The sequence below is a fragment of the Hyperoodon ampullatus genome (assembly GCF_949752795.1).
Source record: "Hyperoodon ampullatus genome assembly, chromosome: 7".
NCBI classification, from domain to species: Eukaryota; Metazoa; Chordata; class Mammalia; order Artiodactyla; family Ziphiidae; genus Hyperoodon; species Hyperoodon ampullatus.
Genome location: NC_136920.1, coordinates 67,082,448 through 67,107,273, shown reverse-complemented (window position 1 = coordinate 67,107,273; position 24,826 = coordinate 67,082,448). Strand labels below are relative to the sequence as shown.

General features: G+C 35.7%; 1 protein-coding gene across 9 annotated transcripts in view; it reads right to left on the bottom strand.

The window, feature by feature from the left end:
- The window catches only part of USP47 (ubiquitin specific peptidase 47), a gene marked incomplete at its 5' end in the record, with an annotated part of 124,406 nt that overhangs the window by 34,402 nt on the left and 65,178 nt on the right, over nucleotides 1-24,826 (bottom strand). For 8 of the 9 annotated variants that reach the window (XM_079709240.1, XM_079709242.1, XM_079709241.1 and 5 more), the window contains 2 exons: nucleotides 22,570-22,719; nucleotides 24,700-24,779. In XM_079709240.1, the coding sequence (XP_079565366.1) occupies nucleotides 22,570-22,719; nucleotides 24,700-24,779 (230 nt within the window). The remainder of the gene's footprint in view (nucleotides 1-22,569; nucleotides 22,720-24,699; nucleotides 24,780-24,826) is intronic. The other variant, XM_079709245.1, reaches the window with a different exon arrangement.

Genomic DNA, 24,826 nt, shown 5'->3' with positions numbered 1-24,826 from the left:
CACTCAATATCTTAAAAAAAGCAGGGGGAGAGTAAAGGGAGAGTGAGAACATTATGTATCTCAAATTCTACTTTACTAAACTAAGCTATATGTACGTATTGATCTCTGGCTTATAGTTCACAGCCAGAGCTATCTTTTTTTTCTTCTTCTTCTTTTAAACCCGGAGAAAAGTTTAAAGAAAATTCCTTTAAACGTTTTACTTAGACTCACCAACTTTTAACATTTTGCTACCTTGCTTTATCATTCTCCCACCCACACCCACATTATGTGTTTTTCTGAACCACTTGAGAGCAGGTTCATACATGCTTTTCCTCTTCATACTTCAATGTAACTTTTTAAGAAAAAACATATTCTTACATGAACAGAAGTGTTATCAAACTCAGGAAAATTTAATTTTGGTAAAGTACTTTTGTCAGTTCATATTCCAATTCTGTCAATTATCCTAATAATGTCCTTTATAGTATTTCTCCCCATCCAGTACAGAATCAAATCCAGGAAAACAGACTGCATTTGGCTGTCTGCCTCTTCAGATTCATTTTGTTGGGTACAGTTTCGAAGCCTTTCTTTCATAACATTAACAATTTTGAAGAGGCCAGTTATTTTATAAAAATGTTCTGCAATTTGGGTTTGTCTGGTGTTCCTTACAGTTAGATTCAGGTTATGCATTCCTTACTAGACTAATGTAAGTAAGTAATGATGCGTTCTTCTAAGGGTATCACAGTCAAAGGGCAAGATGTCTCTAACATCCTTACTGGTGATATTAACTTCAATCACCTGGTCAAGGTGTTGCCCAGTTTTTTCACTATGTGGTTATTATTTTTTTCCTCTTGCGGCTAATAAGCAATTTGTAAGGAGACACTTGGAGACCATACAAAAATACTATGCCTTAAAGAACTTTCCACCTTAGTTTAGCATCCACTATTGGATTCTTGTTTAAACCAAATTTTAATATAATGTTTGTTTTATAAGCCAACTTGAAAATCTTTTACCTTTAATAGGCAATTTAAGCCCATCCATATTTAATATGACTGATGTTTTGTTTCATCTCAGTCACTATTGTATATTTTAATTACTCTATTAAGTAATATTTACTGTGTTTCTTTTTCTACATGGTTTTTCTTTGCTATTTTTTACATTTTCTTTTGGTATTTAGGAAGGTTAGTAATTTTTTTCTAGTGCATTTATATGTACTTTTGTTAGTGCCCTTAATCCTTCCTTTTCCTTACTTAAGCTTTTAGTGTCTGGTCAGCTGATTTTAAATGGTATCCTTGGTCTCCCACCTATTTAACAGTCTATGATCTCATTCTACTTTCCCTTCTCTCTTCCTTTTTTAAGAATGGTATTCTCTGTACGTTGTTTAACATGTAACATTTCATACTTTCTTTTTTCCATGTCCCCACTCGTGTTTTATTTAGTCCTTAATTCTACAATTTAGTATATTAAATGCTCACGGTCCTTTTGCTGAAGCTTCCCCAGTGGTCTCTTGGGTGGATGGAGATCATCCTCCAACAAACTCAAGAAGGCTTATGGATACAATGGTCAATGAGTTCTTCAATATTCAAAAGTTGATTTTCTATTGCCATAATAATTGAAGAAGAACTTGGCTGGATAGCAAATCCTTGGCCTGTACTTTTTCTTGATTTTCTTGAAATTGCCATTCTATTGCCATGATTTGCATGTTGCTCTTCAAAAGTATGATGCCAGCCCAATTTGTCTTTCAAGTTTAGCAGTTTACTAAAATATGTCTCAGTTGATCATTCCAGGTCCATTTTTCCAGGTACAGTGGTGGGTCCTTCAAAAGGTAGATTTAAATTTCCCCTATTCCCAGAAAGTGTTCCTGGATTATAGTTTATAAGTTTTGTTCTACTGAGTTATTTTTATTCTTCACAGATTCCAATTATGTTGGACCTCCTTTGCCAGCCTTTCCTTTCCATCATTTGCTCTGAGATCCTGATTTTTACTTCTTTATCTCATTTTCATTCTATGTTCTTCCTTAGATTTTCATTCCATTCTATTTTCTCTTGAAGCATTTTATAATTAATTCTTCATTTCTAACATAGTTTTGTCTTTAATTTCCTTCCTGAGTTTGATCAGCTTGCATTGCATTTCTTGTTTGCTTGGTTTTTTCTTTAATCCATTTCTCTCCTTAAATTTTTGGATACCAGGTTCTGTTTTGCTTGCTTGAGAATACTTAACTTAGTCTAGAGTACTGTGTTACAGTATGCTACTTTGTGGTTACTTTTCTAAGGTTTTGAGGTTGTGTGTGTATAGATTTTCATCAGCTGAAATGATTTAATACATATTTTCTGTTTTCTCCCACCACCAACAGTGGTGCTGTGTAAGTTTGAGTTTTCCCCTACTCATTTTGTGGACAGCATTCTTTAGTTTGTGAGTACCTTCTGTCAACTTAGTGAAGTGTAATTTCTTGAATGGGTAATGGGGGAAAAGAGGTTGGTGTCTTCTTTCATTTTGCAGAACCCTTTCTTTTTCTTTTCCTTCTTGTTTTCTCCTCACTGCTAGGACTCAGTGGCATCACCCCTTCTCTGTTTATCTCCTTCTCTAGAAGCAAAATTCCTCCAAGGCTGCCACTTCCTAATCCTACACACTCTAAAACTCCTTCCTGGTAGCCGATACTATAAACTACCAAGTCCCAGTCTGTGTTCACAACATACTGTTGTACTTTCTCTTTTTGAGGGTGATTCTGTCTTCATTTTGTTTAAGTCTTTCAGTCCCCTCTCTTCTGTTTCATAGTCTCTAAAGCATCCCACTTCATACTCTCCACACATACAGACTTGCAGCAGCAGTGGAAGCTCTGCTGGCACTTGATAATTTTGCTACTTTCAGGTAATTTGAAGTTCATGTTATTGTCTCCTAGCAATCCAGAAAGTATGGGTTAGTTGGGTTTCATTTGTGTTCCTTCTAGCCTATGGTTTTGGGAGGATATGTGGATATATGGAGATTGAGGTAGCCACCATTTTCCTTTAGATTTAGAAACCAGTTAAAGCTATATTAATAATTTTCTTTAGCTTCTTATTCATTTTTTAAAAAGTTGACCCCAGAATAATTATAAATAAAATTATTCAGTCATAAAAATTAGCTTCAATTCATCTATTCATTCAACAAATAAATTATGTAAATCATGGGCAATGTGGTTATATACATTTGTCTTCACTTAATGTGATATACAAGATAACTAAAAATCGTGCCAAACTATATTTTAGATAACAAAAAATAAGTTAGGGATCATAAAAATGGAAAATATAATAAACATTATGCCATTATTAATACACACAAAAAAACTATACTGCTTACCATGAGCTGTCCTCTTCAGTATGTTATTCTTGTGTCATGTTTCCAAACTAGCTTTGGGTTGACTGTGATTGTTTTTCATCATTCCAGAGTGAAGATAACAGTTTTATTTTCTAGAGCTTACACCTCCTTATATATTATACAAAGTGTAATTGTGCAGAGTTTTTTAGACCCTGATTTCCAGCATTCAGAATAGAACATAGAGAATTCTTACATCCTTAGTTCTCTGAGTAAGAAATATAGAAAATCTAGGTACAGTGCAATCAAAAGATAGAACCAAGGAATGGTATATAAATCCTCTCATTTATATTTACTCTTAACTTACATATAAAATTCTTTCTCCATCATTCAACATCTACTTCAGATTGAATGAAGAAATGGTTGCTAAAATATAATACTTTATTTTTCAGACTTAACTACTGAAGATAAATTAGAACCACTACTGATAACTATTTTCTAACTGACTTCGACATACTTAGCAATTCTGTGCTATTGAAATACAGTTACATGTCTTCCTTACAGAGAGTCAACTATCTTTCCCAGAATATATACTTTTCTCTTTTAAACTAGGAAAAGAACTCTACTTTTACTTAAGCCATCTACTTTTAATTGCAATTTCTGTGATAACTGAAGATTCACATACAATTATAAGAAATAATACAGAGCCTCCTGTACACTCTGCCATTCCTCCATTTGAGAACATTTTGCAAAACCATAGTATAATATCACAATCAGGATACTGACATTGATATAACCCACCAAACTTATTCCAATTTTCTCAGTTTCAGTGTACTCATTTGTCTGTCTATGTGTGTGTAGTAAGTTCTTTACAATTTTATTACCTGTATAGGCTTATATATTCCACCACCATAGTCAAGAGACTGAACAGTTCCTACACCACAAGGATCCCTCGTGTTGTCCTTTTATAGTAACCACCTACCCATCCTTCCCCTGGTACCAACTAATCTACAAGCTCTGGCAATAATTAATCCATCTCCCAGTTCTAAAATTTTGTTTTATCAAGAATGTTATATAAATGGAACCGTATGTAACCTTTTGAGATTGGATTTTGTCACTCAGCATAATTCCCTGGAGATTCATTCAAGTTTCTGTGTGTATCGGTAGTTTGTCCCTTTTTATTGCTATGTAGTATTCTATGGTTTGTTTGTACCACAGTTCGTTAAACCATTTACTTGTCGAAGAACATCTGGGCTGATTCCAGTTATAGAATATTAAAAATAAAGACATTATGAATATTTGATAAGTTTTTGTTTCTCTGGGATAAATAACCAAGAGTATAATTCCTGAGGTTATGATAATTTCATGTTTAGTTTTATGAGAAACTGCCTGTAACTTTTCACATTCCCACCTAAAACATGAGTGATCCAGTTCCTCCACACTGTTGTCAGCTTTTTGTGCTGCCATTATTTTTTATTTTAGCCATTCTGTTGGTAGAGTGTTATTTTCATTATGGTTTGAATTTGCATTTCCCTAGTGATGTTGAACATCTATTCCTGTATTTATTTGATATCTGCATATCCTCCTACATGAAATGTTGTTTATGTCTTTTGCCAACTGTCTAAATGGGCTGTTATCATTTTTTACTATTGTGTTTTGAGACGTCTTTATGTATTCTAGATACTAGTCCTCTGTCAGATATGGGGTTTCCAAATATGTTCTCCCAGTCTGGAGCTTCTCTTACCTTCATCACGCGGGCTTTCAAAGAACAAATGTTTTAAAATTTTGTTGAGATACAACTTGTCAATTTTTCCCTTTGTGGATTGTACTTTTTGGTATCAAGTCTAAGAATTCATTGCTTAACCCTTTTTCTAGAGGAGTTTTTCCTGTGTTTTATTTCTAAAAGTTTGTAACTTTACATTGTTGTTATATGATCCATTTTGAGTTAATTTTTTTACAAGCTGTGAGGTTTAAGTAAAGGTTCATTTTTGTATATATGAATTCCCAATGGTTTTAACATCATTTGTTTAAAAGACCATCCTTGCTGAATTGAATTGCGCTGTGCAATTCTAAAAAAATCAGCTGGGCATGTTTATATGGATCTAGTTCTGGGTTTTCTATTATGTTCCACTGATCTATTTGTCTATTCCTCCAATACCATACAGCCTTGATTACTGTAGCTATAAGTCTTGAGATCAAGTAGACTGATTTCTCCTACTTTATTCTCTTTCCAAAATTCTCTTAGCTGTTCTAGCTATTTTTTTAAGAATGAGCTTGAAAAATCTTCTCAGATTTTGAAAGGAATTTCATTAAAATTATACAAGGAGAATCCACATCTTTACCATGTGAATATTCCAATCAATGAGGACAGTATGTCTCTCCCTTTACTTAAATATTCTTTTCAGAATTTATAGTTTCCAGCACATAGGTCCAGGACATATTTTGTTAGATTTACACCTAAGGCTTTTTTTGCCCCACAACTATAAATGGTATTGTATTTTTAATTTCACTTTCCACATTTCATTGCTAGTATTTTTGAAATACAATTGATTTTTGTATGTTTATCTTATATCCTGCTATCTATTAAACTCACTTATTAGTTCTAGGGTTTTGTTTTGGTAAATGTCTTCAGGTTTTCTATACAAAAAAATTATGTTGCTTAAAAAAGGTGGGGGAGCAGGTAGAGTGGTTCAGGATGGCGGAGTACAAGGACGTCTGCTCACTCCCTCTTGTGAGAGCACTGGATTCACAAATAACTGCTGGTATTCATCGACAGGAAGATATTGGAACTCACAAAAAAAGATACCCCACAACCAAAGACAAAGGAGAAGCCACAATGAGATGGTAGGAAGGGTGCAATCACAATAAAATCATATCCCATAACCATGGGTGAGTGACTCACAAACTGGAGAACAATTATACCACAGAAGGCCACCCACTGGAATGAAGGTTCTGAGCCCCACATCAGGCAACCCAACCTAGGGGTCTGGCAATGGGAGGAGGAATTCCCAGAGATTAAGACTTTGAAGGCTAGGGGGATTTGACTGCAGGACTTCGACAAGACTGGGGGAAACAGAGACTCCACACTTGGAGAGCACACACACAGTGTGCACATCAGGAACCAGGGGGAAGGAACAGTGACCCCACAGGAGACTGAATCAGACCTACCTGCTAGTGTTGGAAGGTCTCCTGCAGAGGCAGGGCGGGTGGCTATGGCTCACCGTGGGGACAAGGACACTGGCAGAAGTTCTGGGAGGTAATCCTTGTCATGAGTACTCACAGAGTCCACCATTAGCCCCACCAAAAAGCCTGTAGGCTCCAGTGCTGGGTCACCTCAGGCCAAACAACTAACAGGGAGGGAACTCAGCCCCACCCATCAGCAGACAAGCAAATTAAAGTTTTACTGAGCTCTGCCCACAAGAACAACACCCAGCTATACCCACCAACACACCCTGCCATCAGGAAGTTTGCACAAGCCTCTTAGATAGCTTCATCCACCAGAGGGCAGACAGCAGAAGCAAGAAGACTGCAATCCTGCAGCCACTGGAATGAAAACCACATTCAAAGAAAGACAGACAAGATGAAAAGGCAGAGGGCTATGTACCAGATGAAGGAACAAGATAAAACCCCAGAAAAACAACTAAATGAAGCAGAGAGACAACCTTCCAGAAAAAGAATTGAGAATAATGATAGTGAAGATGATGCAGGACCATGGAAAAAGAATGTAAGCAAAGATCGAGAAGGTGCAAGAAATGTTTAACAAAGACGTAGAAGAATTAAAGAACAAACACCTAGACGAATTAAAGAACAAACAAAAAGAGATGAACAATACAAGAACTGAAATGAAAAATACACTACAAGGAATCAATAGCAGAATAACAGAAGCAGAAGAACGGATAAGTGACCTGGAAGACAGAATGGTGGAATTCACTGCCATGGAACAGAATAAAGAAAAATGAATGAAAAGAAATGAAGAGAGCCTGAGAGACCCCTGGGACAACATAAAATGCAAAAACATTCGCATTATAGGGGTCCCAGAAGGAGAAGAGGGAGAGAAAGGACCCAAGAAAATATTTGAAGAGATTATAGTTGAAAACTTCCCTAACATGGGAAAGGAAATAGCCACCCAAGTCCAGGAAGGGCAGAGAGTCCAAGGTAGGATAAACCCAAGGAGAAACATGCCGAGACACATAGTAATTAAACTGACAAAAACTAAAGACAAAGAAAAATTATTGAAAGCAACAAGGGAAAAGCGACAAATAACATACAAGGAAACTCCCATAAGGTTAACAGCTGATCTCTCAGGAGAAACTCTACAAGCCAGAAGGGAGTGGCATGATATATTTAAAGTGATGAAAGGGAAGAACCTATAACCAAGATTACTCTACCCAGCAAGGATCTCATTCAGATTCGACAAGAGAAATCAAAAGTTTTACAGACAAGCAAAAGCTAAGAGAATTCAGCACCACCAAACTAGCTCTACAACAAATGCTAAAGGAACTTCTCTAAGTGGGAAACACAAGAGAAGAAAAGGACTTACAAAAACAAACTCATAACAATTAAGAAAATGGTCACAGGAACATACATATCGATAATTACCTTAAACGTGAATGGATTAAATGCTCCAACCAGAAGACATAGGCTCGCTGAATGGATACAAAAACAAGACCCATATATATGCTGTCTACAAGAGACCCACTTCAGACCTAGGGACACATACAGAATGAAAGTGAGGGGATGGAAAAAAGATATTCCATGGAAACGGAAATCAAAGGAAAGCTGAAGTAGCAATTCTCATATATGATAAAATGGACTTTAAAATAAAGAATGTTACAAGAGACAAGGAAAGACACTACATAATGATCAAGGGATCAGTCCAAGAAAAAGATATAACAATTATAAATATATATGAACCCAACACAGGAGCACCTCAATACACATAAGGCAACCGCTAATAGCTCTAAAAGAGGAAATCGACAGTAACACAATAATAGTGGGGGAATTTAACCTCACTTACACCAACGGACAGATCATCCAGACAGAAAATTAATAGGGAAACACAAGTTCTAAATGACACAATAGACCAGACGGATTTGATATTTATATGACATTCCATCCAATAAGAGCAGATTACAATTTATTCTCAAGTGCACATGGAACATTCTCCAGGATAGATCACATCTTGGGTCACAAATCAAGCCTTGCTAAAATTAAGAAAATTGAAATCGGGCTTCTCTGGTGGCACAGTGGTTAAAAATCCACCTGCCAATGCAGGGGACACGGGTTCGAGCACTGGTCCCTGAAGATCCCACATCCCGCAGAGTAACTAACCCCATGCGCCACAACTACTGAGCCTGCGCTCTAGAGCCCACAAGCCACAACTACCGAGACCGCGTGCCACAGCTACTGAAGTCTGCACACCTAGAGCTCATGCTCCACAACAAGAGAAGGCACTGCAGTGAGAGGCCTGCACACTGCAACGAAGAGTAGCCCCCACTCACCGCAACTAGAGAAAGCCCATGCACAGCAACGAACACCCAACACAGCCAAAAATAAATAAATAAATAAATAATAAATAAAATTAAAAAAAAAAGAAAATTGAAATCGTACCAAGCATCTTTTCCGACCACAACACTATACGATTAGAAATCAATTACAGGGAAATTAACGTAAAAAACACAAACACATGGAGGCTAAACAATACATGTCTAAATAACCAAGAAACCACTAAGGACATCAAAGAGGAAATCAAAAAATACCTAGAGACAAATGACAATGAATATATGATGATCCAAAATCTATGGGTTGCAGCAAAAGCAGTTCTAAGAAGGAAGTTTATAGCAATACAATCCTACCTCAAGAAACAAGAAAAATCTCAAATAAACAATCTAACCTTACACCTAATGGAACTAGAGAAAGAAGAACAAACAAAACCCAAAGTCAGTAGAAGGAAAGAAATCATAAAGATCAGAGCAGAAATAAATGAAATAGAAACAAAAAAAATAGCAAAGATCAATAAAACTAAAAGCTGGTAATTTGAGAAGATAAACAAAATTGATAAACCTTTAGCCACACTCATCAAGAAAAGGAGGGAGAGGACTCAAATCAATAAAATTAGAAATGAGAAAGGAGAAGTTACAACAGACACCGCAGAAATACAAAGCATCCTAAGAGACTACTACAAGCAACTCTATGCCAATAAAATGGACAAATTCTTAGAAAGGTATAACCTTCCAAGAAAGAACCAGGAGTAAACAGAAAATATGAACAGACAAATCACAAGGAATGAAACTGACACTGTGATCAAAAATCTTCCAACAAACAAAAGTCCAGGACCAGATGGCTACACAGGTGAATTCTATCAAACATTTAGAGAAGAGCTAACACCCATCCTCTCAAACTCTTCCAAAATATAGCAGAGGAAGAAACACTCCCAGACTCATTCTATGAGGCCACCATCACCCTGATACCAAAACCAGACAAAGATACTACAAAAAAATAAAATTACAGACCAATATCAATGATGAATACAGATGTGAAAATCCTCAATAAAATACTAGCAAACAGAATCCAGCAGTACATTAAAAGGATCATACACCATGATCAAGTGGGATTTATCCCAGGGATGCAAGGATTCTTCAGTATATGCAAATCAATCAATGTGATAAACCACATGAACAAACTGAAGAATAAAAACCAGATGATCATCTCAATAGATGCAGAAAATGCTTTCGAAAAAATTCAACACCCATCGATGATAAAAACTCTCCAGAAAGTGGGCACAGAGGGAACCTACCTTAACATCATAAAGGCCATATACGACAAACCCACAGCAAACATCATTCTCAATGGTGAAAAACTGAAAGCATTTCCTCTAAGATCAGGAACAAGACAAGGATGTCCACTCTCACAATTATTATTCAACATAGTTTTGGAAGTCCTAGCCACGGCAATCAGAGAAGAAGACGAAATAAAAGGAATACAAATTGGAAAAGAAGTAAAAGTATCACTGTTTGCAGATGACATGATACTATATATAGAAAATCCTAAAGATGCCACCGGAAAACTACTAGAACTAATCAATGAATTTGGTAAGGTTGCAGGATACAAAATTAATGTACGGAAATCGCTGGCATTCCTATACACCAACAATGAAAAATCAGAAAGAGGAATAAAGGAAACAATCCCATGTACCACTGTAACAAAAAGAATAAAATACCTAGGAATAAACCTACCAAGGGAGGTAAAAGCCCTGTACTCAGAAAACTATATGACGTTGATGAAAGAAATCAAAGATGACAAAAACAGATGGAGAGATATACCATGTTCATGGATTGGAAGAATCAATATTGTGAAAATGACTATACTACCCAAAGCAATCTACAGATTCAACGCAATCCCTATCAAATTACCAATGGCATTTTTTTTTTTTTTACAGAACTAGAACAAAAAATCTTAAAATTTGTATGAAGACACAATAGACCCCGAATAGCCAAAGCAATCTTGAGGGAAAAAAAATGGAACTGGAGGAATCAAACTCCCTGACTTCAGACTATACTACAAAGCTACAGTAATCAAGATAATATGGTACTGGCACAAAAACAGAAATATAGATCAATGGAACAGGATAGAAAGCCCAGAGATAAACCCACACACCTATGATCAACTAATCTATAACAAAGGAGGCAAGAATATACAATGGAAAAAAGACAGTGTCTTCAGTAAGTGGTGCTGGGAAAACTGGACAGCTACATGTAAAAGAATGAAATTAGAACACTCCCTAACACCACACACAAAAATAAACTCAAAATAGATTAAAGACCTAAATGTAAGACTGGATACTATAAAACTCTTAGAGGAAAACATAGGAAGAACACTCTTTGACATAAATCACAGCAAGACCTTTTTTGACCCACCTCCTAGAGAAATGGAAGCAAAACCAAAAATAAACAAATGGGACCTAATGAAACTTAAAAACTTTTGCACAGCAAAGGAAACTATAAACAAGATGAAAAGACAACCCTCAGAATGGGAGAAAATATTTGCAAACGAATCAACGGACAAAGGATTAATCTCCAAAATATATAAATAGCTCATGTAGCTCAATATCAAAAAAACAAACAACACAATCCAAAAATGGGCAGAAGACCTAAATAGACATTTCTCCAAAGAAGACATACAGATGGCCATGAGGCACATGAAAAGCTGCTCAACATCACTAATTATCAGAGAAATGCACATCAAAACTACAATGAGGTATCACCTCACACTGGTCAGAATGGGCATCATCAGAAAATCCACAAACAACAAATGCTGGAAAGGGTGTGGAGAAAAGGGAACCCTCTTGCACTGTTGGTGGGAATGTAAATTGATAGAGCCACTGTGAAGAACAGTAGGAAGGTTCCTTAAAAAACTAAAAATAGAATTACCAAATGACGCAGCAATCCCACTACTGGGCATATACCCAAAGAAAACCATAATTCAAAAAGACACATGCACCCCAATGTTCAATAGCCAGGTCCTGGAAGCAACCTAAATGCCCATCGACAGATGAATGGATAAAGATGTGGTATGTATATACAATGGAATATTACTCAGCCATAAAAAGGAATGGAATTGGGTCATTTGTAGAGACTGTCATACAGAGTGAAGTAAATCAAAAAGAGAAAAACAAATATCGTTTATGAATGCATATATGTGGAATCTAGAAAAATGGTACAGATGAACCGGTTTGCAAGGCAGAAATAGAGACACAGATGTAGAGAACAAACGTATGGACTCCAAGGGGGTAAAGCAGGCTCGGGGGGATGGTGGTGGTGATGGTGGGATGAATTGGGAGATTGGGATTGACCTATATATGCTTAATGTATATAAAATAGATAACTGATAAGAACCTGCTGTATAAAAAATAAAATAAAATTCAAAAATAAAAATAAATAAAAAAGGGGGGGAACAATTTTATTTCTTCCTTTTATTGGTATGCTTTTTATTTCCTCTTCTTGCCTTACTGTACTGGCTATGACTTCCAGTACTGAACTGAATAAGAGTGACAGCAGACATCCTTGCCTAGATAACCTTGATGTTTTAGGGAGAAAATATTCCGTCTTTCACCATGAAATACGATGGTAGCTCTACGTTTCTAAATACGTTCTTTACCAGGTTGAGAAAATTATCCTGTATTACTAGTTTTCAGATAGTTTTTTTTTTATCATAAGTGGATGTTGAACTTTGTCACGTACTTTTTCTAAGCCAATTGATATGATCATGTGAATTTTCTTTTCTGTTAATATGGTAGATTACAGTCATTGATTTTTTACATACTGACAAGCCTTGAATTCCTAGAATGAACTCTACTTAGACATGGTATATAATTCTCCTTATATATTCCTTAATTCTATTTGCTAATAATTTGACAAGGATTTTCCCGTCTATATGCATTAAGAATACTGGCTTGCCAGAGATAAACCCATGCACATATGGTCACCTTATCTTTGACAAAGGAGGCAAGAATATACAATGGGGAAAAGACAGCCTCTTCAATAAGCGGTGCTGGGAAAACTGGATAGCTACATGTAAAAGAATGAAATTAGAACACTTCCTAACACCATACAAAAAAACCCTCAAAATGGATTAAAGACCTAAATGTAAGGCAAGACACTATAAAACTCTTAGAGGAAAATACAGGCAGAATGCTCTATGACATAAATCACAGGAAGCTCCTTTTTGACCCATTATCTAGAGAAATGGAAATAAAATAAAAAATAAACAAATGGGAGCTAATGAAACTTAAAAGCTTTTGCACAGCAAAGGAAACCATAAACAAGATGAACAGACAACCCTCAGAATGGGAGAAAATACTTCCAAACGAAGCAACTGACAAAGGATTAACCTCCGAAATATAAAAGCAGCTTATACAGCTCAGTATCAGAAAAACAAACAACCCAATCCAAAAATGGGCAGAAGACATGAATAGACATTTCTCCTGAGTAGACATATAGATTGCCAACAAGCAAATGAAAGGATGCTCAACATTACTAATCATTAGAGAAATGCAAATCAAAACCACAATGAGGTATCACCTCACACTGGTCAGAATGGCCATCATCAAAAAATATAGAAACAATAAATGCTGGAGAGGGTGTGGAGAAAAGGGCATCCTCTTCCACTGTTGGTGGGAATGTAAATTGATACAGCTACTATGGAGAACAGTATGGAGGTTCCTTAAAAAACTAAAAATAGAACTACCATACAACCCAGCAATCCCACTACTGGGCATATACCCTGAGAAAAGCATAATTCAAAAAGCATCATGTACCACAATGTTCACTGCAACACTATTTACAATAGCCAGGACATGGAAGCAACCTAAGTGTCCACTGACAGATGAATGGATAAAGAAGATGTGGCACATATATACAATGCAATATTACTCAGCCATAAAAAGAAACGAAATTGAGTTACTTGTAGTGAGGTGGATGGACCTAGTCTGTCATACAGAATGAAGTAAGTCAGAAAGAGAAAAACAAATATTATATGTTAACATACATATGGAATCTTAAAAAAAAAAGTTCTGAAGAATCTAGGGGCAGGACAGGAATAAAGACACAGACGTACAGAATGGACTTGAGGACACGGGGAGGGGGAAGGGTAAGCTGGGACAAAGTGAACGAGTGGCACTGACATATACACTACCAAATGTAAAACAGATAGCTAGTGGGAAGCAGCCACATAGCACAGGGAGATTAGCTCCATGCTGTGACCACCTAGAGGAGTGGGATAGGGAGGGTGGGAGGGAGATGTAAAAAGGAGGGTATATGAGGATATATGTATACATACAGATGATTCACTTTGTTGTACAGCAAAAACTAACACAACATTGTAAATCAATTATACTCCGATAAAGATATGTGTGTGTGTGTGTATAAAAAGAATAGTGGCTTGGTCATAGTTTTTTTGTATTTTGTTTTTTGTTGTTGTTATTGTTGTAGTTTTAACTGTCTTTGTCTGGTTTAGTTTGAGGATAAGACTAGCTTCATAAAATACACTGAGAAGGGTTCTTTCCTTTCTGTTTTTTGGAAGGGGTTGTGTAGAACTGGTGTTCACTGTGCTAAAATGTCTGGTACAAGTCTCCAGTGAAACCATTCCAACTTACAGATGTTCTTTCTAAGAGATTTTAAATTACGAATTTAATATCTTAACAGTTGAATGAATAACTTGAATAGTTATAGGGCTATTCAAGTCATATTAGGTGAGTTGTACTTTGTACTTTTCAAGGCGTTGGCTCATTTCATCTGAGTTATCAAATCTATGTTTGCAGAGTTGCCCCTTACTATCGTTTTGATATCTACAAGGTTTGTAGTGGTACTAATTTCATTCTTAATACTGGAAAATTTTTTCTTATCTTTTTTCCCCTTCTGTCAGTCTTGCTACATGTTTGTCAATCAGATTGATGTTTTCAAATAATAGCTCTCATTTATTAATTTTCTGTTTTCAATTTCACAGATTTCTGTCCTTTTCTTTATTATGTCCTTCCTTCTGCTGGCTTTGGGTTTCTTTTGCTCTTTTTCCAGGTTAGGTGGAAGCTTAGATTATTGATTCAAAACAATTCCTCTTTTTTCTAATGTTAAGAATTTTTGCTAAAGGGCAGCATTTAATGTTCTAAGTTCCCCTATCAGTAGTATTGCTTCAGCTGTGTCTCAAAATTTGACATGTTATATTTTCATTTCCATTCAGTTCAAAGTATTTTTAAAAACATTTCCCTTGAGACTTTCTCTTTGACTTATGGATTTAAGTGTGTTGTTTAGTTTTCAACTAAACAGTTTGGTGATTTTCCACTTATCTTTCTGTTATTGATTTCCAATTTGATTCCAGTGAGGCTGAATAACATATACTCTATGATTTTAATTCTTTTAAATTGAGGTTTGTATTATGGCCCAGGATATGGTCTACCCTAGTATGTAGTCCACAGGCACTTGAATGTTATACTCTGTTGTTGTTGAGTGGACCATATTATAAATGTCTGTTAGATCTTGTTGGCTGATGGTATTGTTAAGTTCCGTATCTTTGCTAATTTTCTGTCTAGATTCTACCTATCAATTATTGAGAAGGGCACTGAAGTCTCCAACTGTAATTGCAGATTTGTCAATTTCTCCTTTCAGGTAGGACAGCTTTCGCCTCATGTATTTTGCAGCTCTGTTACTTGATACATACACATTTAGGATTGCTGTCTTCTTGATGGATTGACCTTTTAATCATTAGATAATGCCCTTCTCTGTCTCTAGTAATTTTGCTTCAAAGTCTACTTTACCTGATATTAATATAGCCATTCCTCATTTACCTTGATTAATGTTTACATGGTATATCATTTTCAATCCTTTACTATCAACCTGCCTATACCAATATACTGTAGGGAGTTTTTGTAGCTAGCATACTGTTGGGTCACTTTTTAAAAATCTAATATGCTGATCTCTGCCTTTTATTTGGTATAGTTAGACCATTTACATGTAACTAAGTATGCCATTTAAAATTTTTGGTTTGTTTTATTTTTTCTGCCTTCCTGTGGATGACCGAAAAAAATTTTTTTAATTTTACTTTGATTTATCTATAGTGCTTTTGAGTTTATCTCTTTTTCAGTGGTTGCTCTGGGTTTTACATTACATACACAAAACTTATCTGTCTGTTGGTCCCAACCTTTTACCAGTTCAAGTGAAGTATAGAAAGCTTACCTCTATGTCTTTTTACCTTCTCCCATTTATAATATAGTTGTCTTAAATAGTTCCTCTACATACATTTAGAACCACATCAAACAGTGTTACAACTTTGGTTCAACTATCAAACATAATTTAGAAAACTCAGGAGGACAAGGAAAGCCTACTGTATTTACCCAAATTTTTGCTTACCATGTTCTTTCTTCATTCCTAATGTTCCAATATACCTTCCTTTTATCATTCCCTTTCTATTTAGAGAAATTTCTTTAGCCATTTTTTTAAAGGTAGGTCTGCTAGTGACAAATTCTCTTAGTGTTCCCTCATCTAAGAATGTCTTGATTTTCCCTTCATTCCTGAATATTTTCACTGGGTATAAAACTCTAGTTGACAGGTCTTTTCTTTCAACACTTCAAAAATATGCCACTGCCTTCAGGCCTCCATAGTTTCTGATGAAAAATCTGCTTATGAGAAATCAGAGTGCTTTTCTCCTGTTAAAACAGTAACTTTTCTCACTCACTGCTTTCAAGATATTTTCTTTGTCTTTAGTTTTCAAAAGTTTAGCTATAATTGAACTTGACGTAAAGTTCTTTTGGCTTATCTTGTGATTTGCTCAGCTTCTTGGACCTGTGGCTTTATGCCTTTTGCCAAATTTGGGAAGTCTTCAGTCATTATTTCTTCATTTTTCTAGCCCTGCCTTCTTTTTCCTTTCCTTCCAGGACTCCAGTGACACAAATGTTAGACCCTTCGTTATAGTCCCATGGGTCTCTGAGGATCTTTATCCCCCCTCCAGTTTATTTTCTCTGTTATTTAGATTGGGTAACTTATATTGTTCTATCTTCAAGTTCACTGATTATAAACTGTCTCTTCCATTCAGCTGCTGAGCCTATCCACTAACTTTTTGAGTTTGGTTCTTGCATTCTCAGTTCTAAATTCCCATTTCACTTTTTTTTATACCTGCTATTTCTTCCCCAGGACTCTCTATTTTCTCATTTGTTTCAAGTGGGTTTAGGAACTCTCACTGAAGTATTTCTATGATGCCTGCTTTAAAATATTTGTCAGATAATTCTAACATCTGTTATTTTGGTGTTTATGTCTATTGATTCTCTTTCATTCAAAATGAAATCTTCCTGGTTGTCAGAATATAGAGTGATTTTTTTTATTGAAACCTTAACATGTGGGGTATTATGATATTCTGGACCCTATTTTAAACCTTCCAATTTAGCTGGCTTCCTCTGAGACTGTTCTAGCTGGGGAAAAGGTTCCTGCCCAATTACTGCCAGGTGGGAGTAGAAGTCCAATTTCACTTGGCCAATGTTGAAACTGGTGGTAGGGAGGGGTTCCTCACTGCTGCTGGCAAGGGTAGGGATTCTGGCTACTCAGTAGGCCTCCGCTGACACCATCTGGGCTGTGAGAGGCAGGAGTATCTCATTACTGCTCCCTTTGTGGCCTCCACTGACACCACAGGTAGGAGGGGGAGAGCCTCCTTACTCCTGGGAAGCGGTGAAAGTCCTGACTCTCACCTAGGCCTCCTCTAACATTACTCCAGTGGGAAGGGAAAGGAGCACCTCCTTACTGTTTAGGTGGGAGTGTAAGGCCAGGCTCCCCACATGGTCTCTAATGACAGTTAACCAGGGGAAAGGGAGAATGGCAGTGGGGAGGTTCAGTACTGTTGAGCAGGGAAGAAACTCCTGCCTCCCTACTCAATCTTCTCTGAAATCACCCCAGCTGGGGGTTGGAGAGCCTTGTTACAACTTCATAAGGGTGGAAGTCTAGGCTCCCTACTCAGCCTTGACTGGCATGGGTTAGGGTTGGGGCCACAGTCTTTCTACAGTGTTTGGCTAGAGCATAGCAGTTACTGGCTATCTTTTCTGTCTTTCCCAGTCTTTTGGCTAGAGAGAGCAGGCTTACTAGTCTGTGCTAGTTGATATTTCCAGCCTGCCATCATCTTCAAGTTTGGGATATATTAGGCAAAAAGAAAACCCAGGGAACTCACCCCATGTCATTCCTTGAATCCTGAGGTCCCTAGTCTTTATGCCTTTTCTCCACCTTTCAGTCTTCTTATGTTTATTTTATATATAATGTTCAAGATTTTCAGTTGTTTTAGCAGGAGGAATAGGGCAATGTACATCTACTCCATCATCCTGAAAGCAGAAGTCCCCACTTTTTAAACTGGTTCCCACTATGTCCAACCACACAAATTCCTGGAAAAATGAGGACAGAGTCTGTGGAAGAGTTTTCTTTATGTGATGCTTACATATTTGGACAAATTTGGACTACTCTACTATCCAAATGAGTTATGTGGTTAAGCCGGCCATATAAGAATGTCCAAATTACCTGTTAAATCAGGGTAGCACTTATGATATAAACTTGTGTACACTAAATACTTGGAACACTTACGATTTCGTAAATACTTATGAATTTAACAATTTTCTATTCAAAACTTTAAAACGATCGTTAAATTGTGTTTACTTAGGGAACAAGTACATAATCTGATCTTTCCAAAGACACTATATGGAACTATACAGCTAAATCCAATTTCAGAAATTTTGTCATAATAAACAGATACTTAAATGTCCTTACCCCAAAAGAAAATAAAACTACCCTAAAATAAATGGTCTAGAACAGTGCCTGCCACAGAATAAGCAACTCAATAAATACATGGCAAAGGGTATCTATAACAAGATAGTGTTTAAAATTTACTATTAAAAAAATTAAAAAAATAAAATTTACTATTAAGTAGAAAAGCTTCCCTAGTTAATGTCTAACATATGAGGCTATATCTTTTTTGTTTAATTTATGAAATGTTTTCATAATTCACCAATAAAAATATTTCCAATTTTTATGTATCATTAGAATGTATTTAGGAGTATCTTCTTATAATAATACATTCTCAAATATGCTTGGCAGTGAGCAGATTCAAGGTTTCTTTGATTATAAAGTTCAGAGAGATTGGTTTTTTTTTTTTTTTTTTTTTGTGGTATGCGGGCCTCTCACTGTTGTGGCCTCTCTCGTTTCGGAGCACAGGCTCCGGACGCACAGGCTCAGTGGCCATGGCTCACAGGCCCAGCCGCTCCGCGGCATATGGGATCCTCCCAGACCGGGGCACAAACCCGTATCCCCTGCACCGGCAGGCGGACTCTCAACCACTGCGCCACCAGGGAGGCCCCGAGAGATTGGTTTTATGCAGACAGCTCTAATCAGTGAAAATAAAAGGTAGTAATTACCTAATAAATCACTGAGAATCAAGTTTTTTAAAAGATTAATATAATCTTTCAGCTGATATTAATTTTTCAGGATTAATAACAAACTATGTAAAACAACAGGAAATTATAACATGTATTTTAGTATTCTCACTCCCCCCCAAGGTCCCAAGGACATAAATGTTAATGTAACAAAGTAGAGACTGCCTTAAATCACCTTAATCTAATGCAGAGCTTCACAAAATATGTTCCTTAGAATGCTAGTGTCTCTTGAAATACTGACATGTCCCACAGAGAAAAGATAAGATTGATTAAACCCAGTTAAACAAATTTCTCTACTACAGGAACACTCAGGGCATTTAAAATTAAATATGCACTGTAAACTTCCCAAAGAGAATTACAGTTACACCGTTTCCCAAATTTATTTAATCAGAAGCCTTCTCCCAAACATCTATTAAATCTCATTGGAGACTAGTGTTGAACAGAACTCAATCTGAGAGACAGAATGGCAGAAGAACCCTTTTCACTACTTGGCCAGGTAGAATGAAGACCAGAAATTTAATAAATATTATAGTTATAATAACTAAGAAATGATTCAACAAAGAAAATATTAGGATGAAAAGCTTTTTAAAAAGCTACACGTGATTCCCAGCACTTATTAAAAAACTAGTCTGCTATCAATCACGGTGAAAAATAACCAAGAAAGTTGATTACAGATGTTATAATGATAAATTAACTAAGTGGCAACTCCATTCTAATTTAACCTTAAATATTATTCTCAAGTTTATTTAAACATGGAGATAAAACAACTACAGAAATTGGATGTTTCAGATGAAGTTTAAAAAAAACGACTTTCATTTTTAACAGAACTTCACACTTAAATTATCTGAAATTAAACACTAGGTGTTAACCTCATGGAACACACATAACTATAGTATTGTGGCTCACTAAAGAGAAAATATAATAAGCAGAACATATAACCATCAATGTTGTATGTGTACGTAAGTACGTGTGTGTATATATGTGTGCATGTATTCAAGTATGTTTATATGTATACGCAGCCAATTCGGCAAACATACCAGAGACCCTTAATAAAAGTAGAAAAATAAATTTTAAAAGAGTTCAACTCAAATTAAGGCCAAATATTATAATAGTTTGAATGAGATTTTATAATGCTTCTTTTAACCAGATATTTACAATCCACATTTATACCAAATTCTTTTTAAAACACATAGAACTAACAAAATACACAATGGCAAGCAGTGATATAACACTAAATTTAGATGCTGTATGATGATTTCTGCAGTTTAACAAGTGTAGGTTATAAGTTTGAATTCATAAAATAAAGGGAAACCACTTACCTCTAACTAAAGTTCTCTGAAGGTAGTATCCTCCTTAGAACCCCTATCTTGGGTAGTTTCACCTGCTGTAATTTCCCTCAAGAGATTCCAGCAAAGTCTAGGAAGGTTTAGGTTCCCTTCTGCAAGCCCTATTAGCGCATGTGTGTTATAAACCTGCTCACATACTGCTTCATAGCTGTAACTTCCAATTCCCACTGAATAATCTCCACCACCACCACCACCGTCATCCATGTATCAGTGCAGGAGAGAATTTGGAGAATTTCATTTAGAAATGTGACTTTTTTCACTTCGCCAAAAATATCCTCCAAATCATTCCACTGCTATGTCTATAATGTACTGAAGAGAGTGGTGACGATTCAGCAGGTGAATAAATTACAACATATAGATTTAGCTATGCAATTATATTTGCTGAATACTCAAATATTAGATTCCAACATAACACAAATAAAACTAGCTTTCTCAACATTCAATAAATATGTAAAAAAAAGAAAAAATAACTGAACATATATGTGAAAAATCTTACATAAAAATACTTTCATAAATAAAGTAGAAAAAATAGTGTACATCACTTGGGACTACTATTTCCCTAGTATATTTTGTTAAAGAAATGCCAATATTTTAAAATGAGCTAGGAAATAAGTCACTGAAAGACATATGTTAATGATTTTTCAGTATGTCACTTCTACCTTAAACTGTCAAAATAAATAAAGTAAAAACAAAACAAAAATGAAATATAAAACTAGCCACTCAAAACAATGCCAATCTCATATACCCAGAGTGGCAGTTTACAAAGGGTACTATTAAGCACTTAACAAAATTTTTCAAATCTATTCAGGAAGCTGACTGAAAAACAGTGGAGCAAAGGAGGCCTGATCTTCCACTATCCAGAAAAGGTCTTTTACTTTGGATTCCCACTGATGATTCCCTAACTTCTTGCTGATTATTTCCTGTAAGTCATATAAAAATAGGAGAAAAAAAGAAAGGGCATCAATTGTCCTAGAGGCCAGAGTACTAAACCATACTTGTAGCACTATTTTAGAGGCTAAAGTATGGACTAGCTTTAAGAACACTGATTTTAGCTGCAGGCACCATTGGCTTGACTGCAGCATAAGTAAGATCCAAAGCAACATCATGATGAAATTCTACTTTTTCAGATATCTTAGTTAGCTTTGAAAGTTTCCCCTGGCTCGTAACAGGTTCAAATAAATGCTTCTGAACTCTAATTTTAAATGTCAACTTAACTCCTTCCAAAACTCTCCCTTTGTATAAGCAATTCAACACACAAACATAAGAATAAAATGCAATAATAAAATTACCAAAACGCAGTTAAAAATAGATAACAAAAGGAGGAATGAGAAAATCTTAATCACCCAATTTGATACTCAATATATAAGTAACTAAGTTAATTATATATAGTTCTGAGTCTTCAAATTATGTTTATATAATACCTGGCTCATTTTAAAATTAAATTTTAGAATAGGGATGCTTCTTTAAAAAATATGGCCTCTGTTTGTCATAAAAACCAGAGGTTATTTTTCCAATGGAACAAAACAATACCCTCAAAATAAAAAAAAATCACAGAAGTAGACTTAAAGGGAATTCCCTGGCAGTCCAGTGGTTAGGACTCCATGCTCTCACTGCCAAGGGCCCAGGTTCAATCCCTGGTCGGGGAAACCAAGATCCCATAAGCCACACGTCAAGGCCAAAAAAAAAAAAAAAAGTACCATTCATAAAACAGATTGTTTAGAGCTTTAAAAAAAAAGATAAAGTGAAATAATCTAGTCATCTCTAAGAAAGAATAAAAGATTGAGCCATGAGGCAGTATATCTGCATATACTTCCCCTCTTATACATGCACTATTAGGACTCACTGAAGGGTCAAAAATCTTCTAGATCTTGCTAGTTTAAATGCAGGAATGTCTAACAACCCAAGAAGGTGTATCTAGGATGATACTTACCTTAGGATATATTATACCACTGTGCTATTATGTATTCTGTGTATGGATACACAAGCAGTCAGCTGAAAGGTACACACCACACTAGCAAATGCTTGGCTGGACCCATAAGGTCGGATGACCAATGGAATATCAAGATATGTGTCGATTCTCCAGCCCTCATAACCACATTCCAGACATCTCACGTAGTCCTTCAGCTTGCCTTGATACAGTTCATTTATAAGATCAGCCTAAAAAGTAAGAACATTTATATTTTTTAAAGCGTTCCTTAAAAGTAAGTTACCAATATTTTATGCCTTTTAGAATGATTTTCAAAAGGATATTGATTCTTACTGTTGACGTTTTAGAAAGCTTTAAGATTTATCTAATCTAAAATTCTATAGAAAAAAATCAAGGTTGAACAAAAACAAAATAAATTAAGAATGTGCAAAAATTATTTCAATTCTCACATTACTAAAAATCCCACTATTAAAATGTGTTTTGTTGATAAGCTGATTACTGATTTCACTACTAAGCCCCATATTATCTTTTCATTAGGATGAGAATACATCATAACATCATTTTAGGCATACTGATAATCACACAGCTAAACAACTGGCTACTTTTATAGCTTTACATATATTACCACCACTTTCGCAATAATATATTCTGATTTCTAAAATCATATCCTCTATCTCAAGGTACAAATAAAACTTCTTAACTTTCAGTAATATACATAAAACAATTTTAAGAAAAAATATACTGTAATTTTTTAAATGTACAGAAATTGAAAAAAAAATCTTAAACTCCATTTCCCTCAAAATATCCTCACCTAAAAGAATGGATCTCTCACCTACTCCCCAAACTTAGCCAACTGGGGCTATTCTGGCTCAAAGGAGGCAGGTAACTCCCTAAGTAAGGACCCTCCACGTGAATGTCTTGCCTCAAGATTCTTGTACCCAAACTTGGGAACTCAGAAGGAATGCCCTAGCTGGTCTTAATAGAAGTGTTGACCCACATAGGGATGTAACGAGGAGGAAGCATACCTTCAGACCTATGAAAAAGAAACACCCCCAATACCATCTACATAAAGTTATGAAAATACAATCCTATAGATAATGAAGAGAAACTAGATCACTAAATGAACTTAAAATTTTTTCCAATATCTCTTAAGTAAGAATAGATAAGAGGGAAAGCATATTACAGTTTACCTCTTTCATAAATTTATACCTCTTCAAGTATCTAGAATTCATAAGCCTTCAAATTAGGATCCACCATAACTGTCTACTCTAATACTATTTATTTAATGAAACTTTCTTCATTCACCTGCCCCAGTTATATTTGATTATGTCTTCTCTACCTGAGAGGGCATTTATAAGTGTTTCAATCCAGTGTTTTTCAAGCAGTTTTGATAGCAACCCACAGTAATAAAATAATTTATACTGCAACCCAGTACATATAACTGTAACAAAAGTTGCATAAAACAATACTTACCCTTACTTATGTGATGCTTCTCTTATACTTTTCTATTTTATTCCTTTTTTTTAAAGTGCTGGTGTTGATTCACTAAATTGATTTCATAAGCGAATGGATCACAATCTAGTTTGAAAAACTTTAGTCCAAGCCATCATAATAGTTCCAATCAGACAGTAGATCCTCCAGGCTACCTTCCAGATTCTTCCCCTTTTTTACCCCTAGTGATCTTCTATCACTACACCTAGCATAAACCCTCCTCTGTACTGAGTCCTGAGCCCCATCCAGTTCAGCCTTATGTCTCACCCCAATGATATATCTAATATTCTCCCATTTCTAACCTGTTCCTCCTTCCACTGGATAAGAAGAATAGGGTCAGATTAACAAGGATCCTAAGTGTCAAAAGCATGACTATACCTGACTGGTCAAAAAGAAGGTAATGCTAGATGAATATACTTTACAATGTATACTTTATAATGTGTTACAGATAAGCCATCTAATTTACTTAGCAAATATCTGAAAACACTGTCCAAAAATCATCCCCAAAACACACACACACGTATGAATTACCTAGTTCTTAGTTAAAAAGAGATCATCTAGATCACAGGGCCCAACTTCTTGTAAAGACGAGGAAATTGTCAGTACTTTGACAACTGGACTAATGCCCAAGTTTTAAAACATTCCAATAGAATAAAGTCACTGTAAGGTAATGAATAATTTATTAGAAAACACTCCCCTCAACCTGAGAGATAAATTACCTGTTCTGTTTGTTTCCATTTCTGTTCCAAAGCATCAAACATGACTCTGCACAGTTCTTGTACATCATGCTGCTGCCAAGCTATTTTAAGATAAAATTTAATTTAAAAGAGCTATTAACTTAGTGTA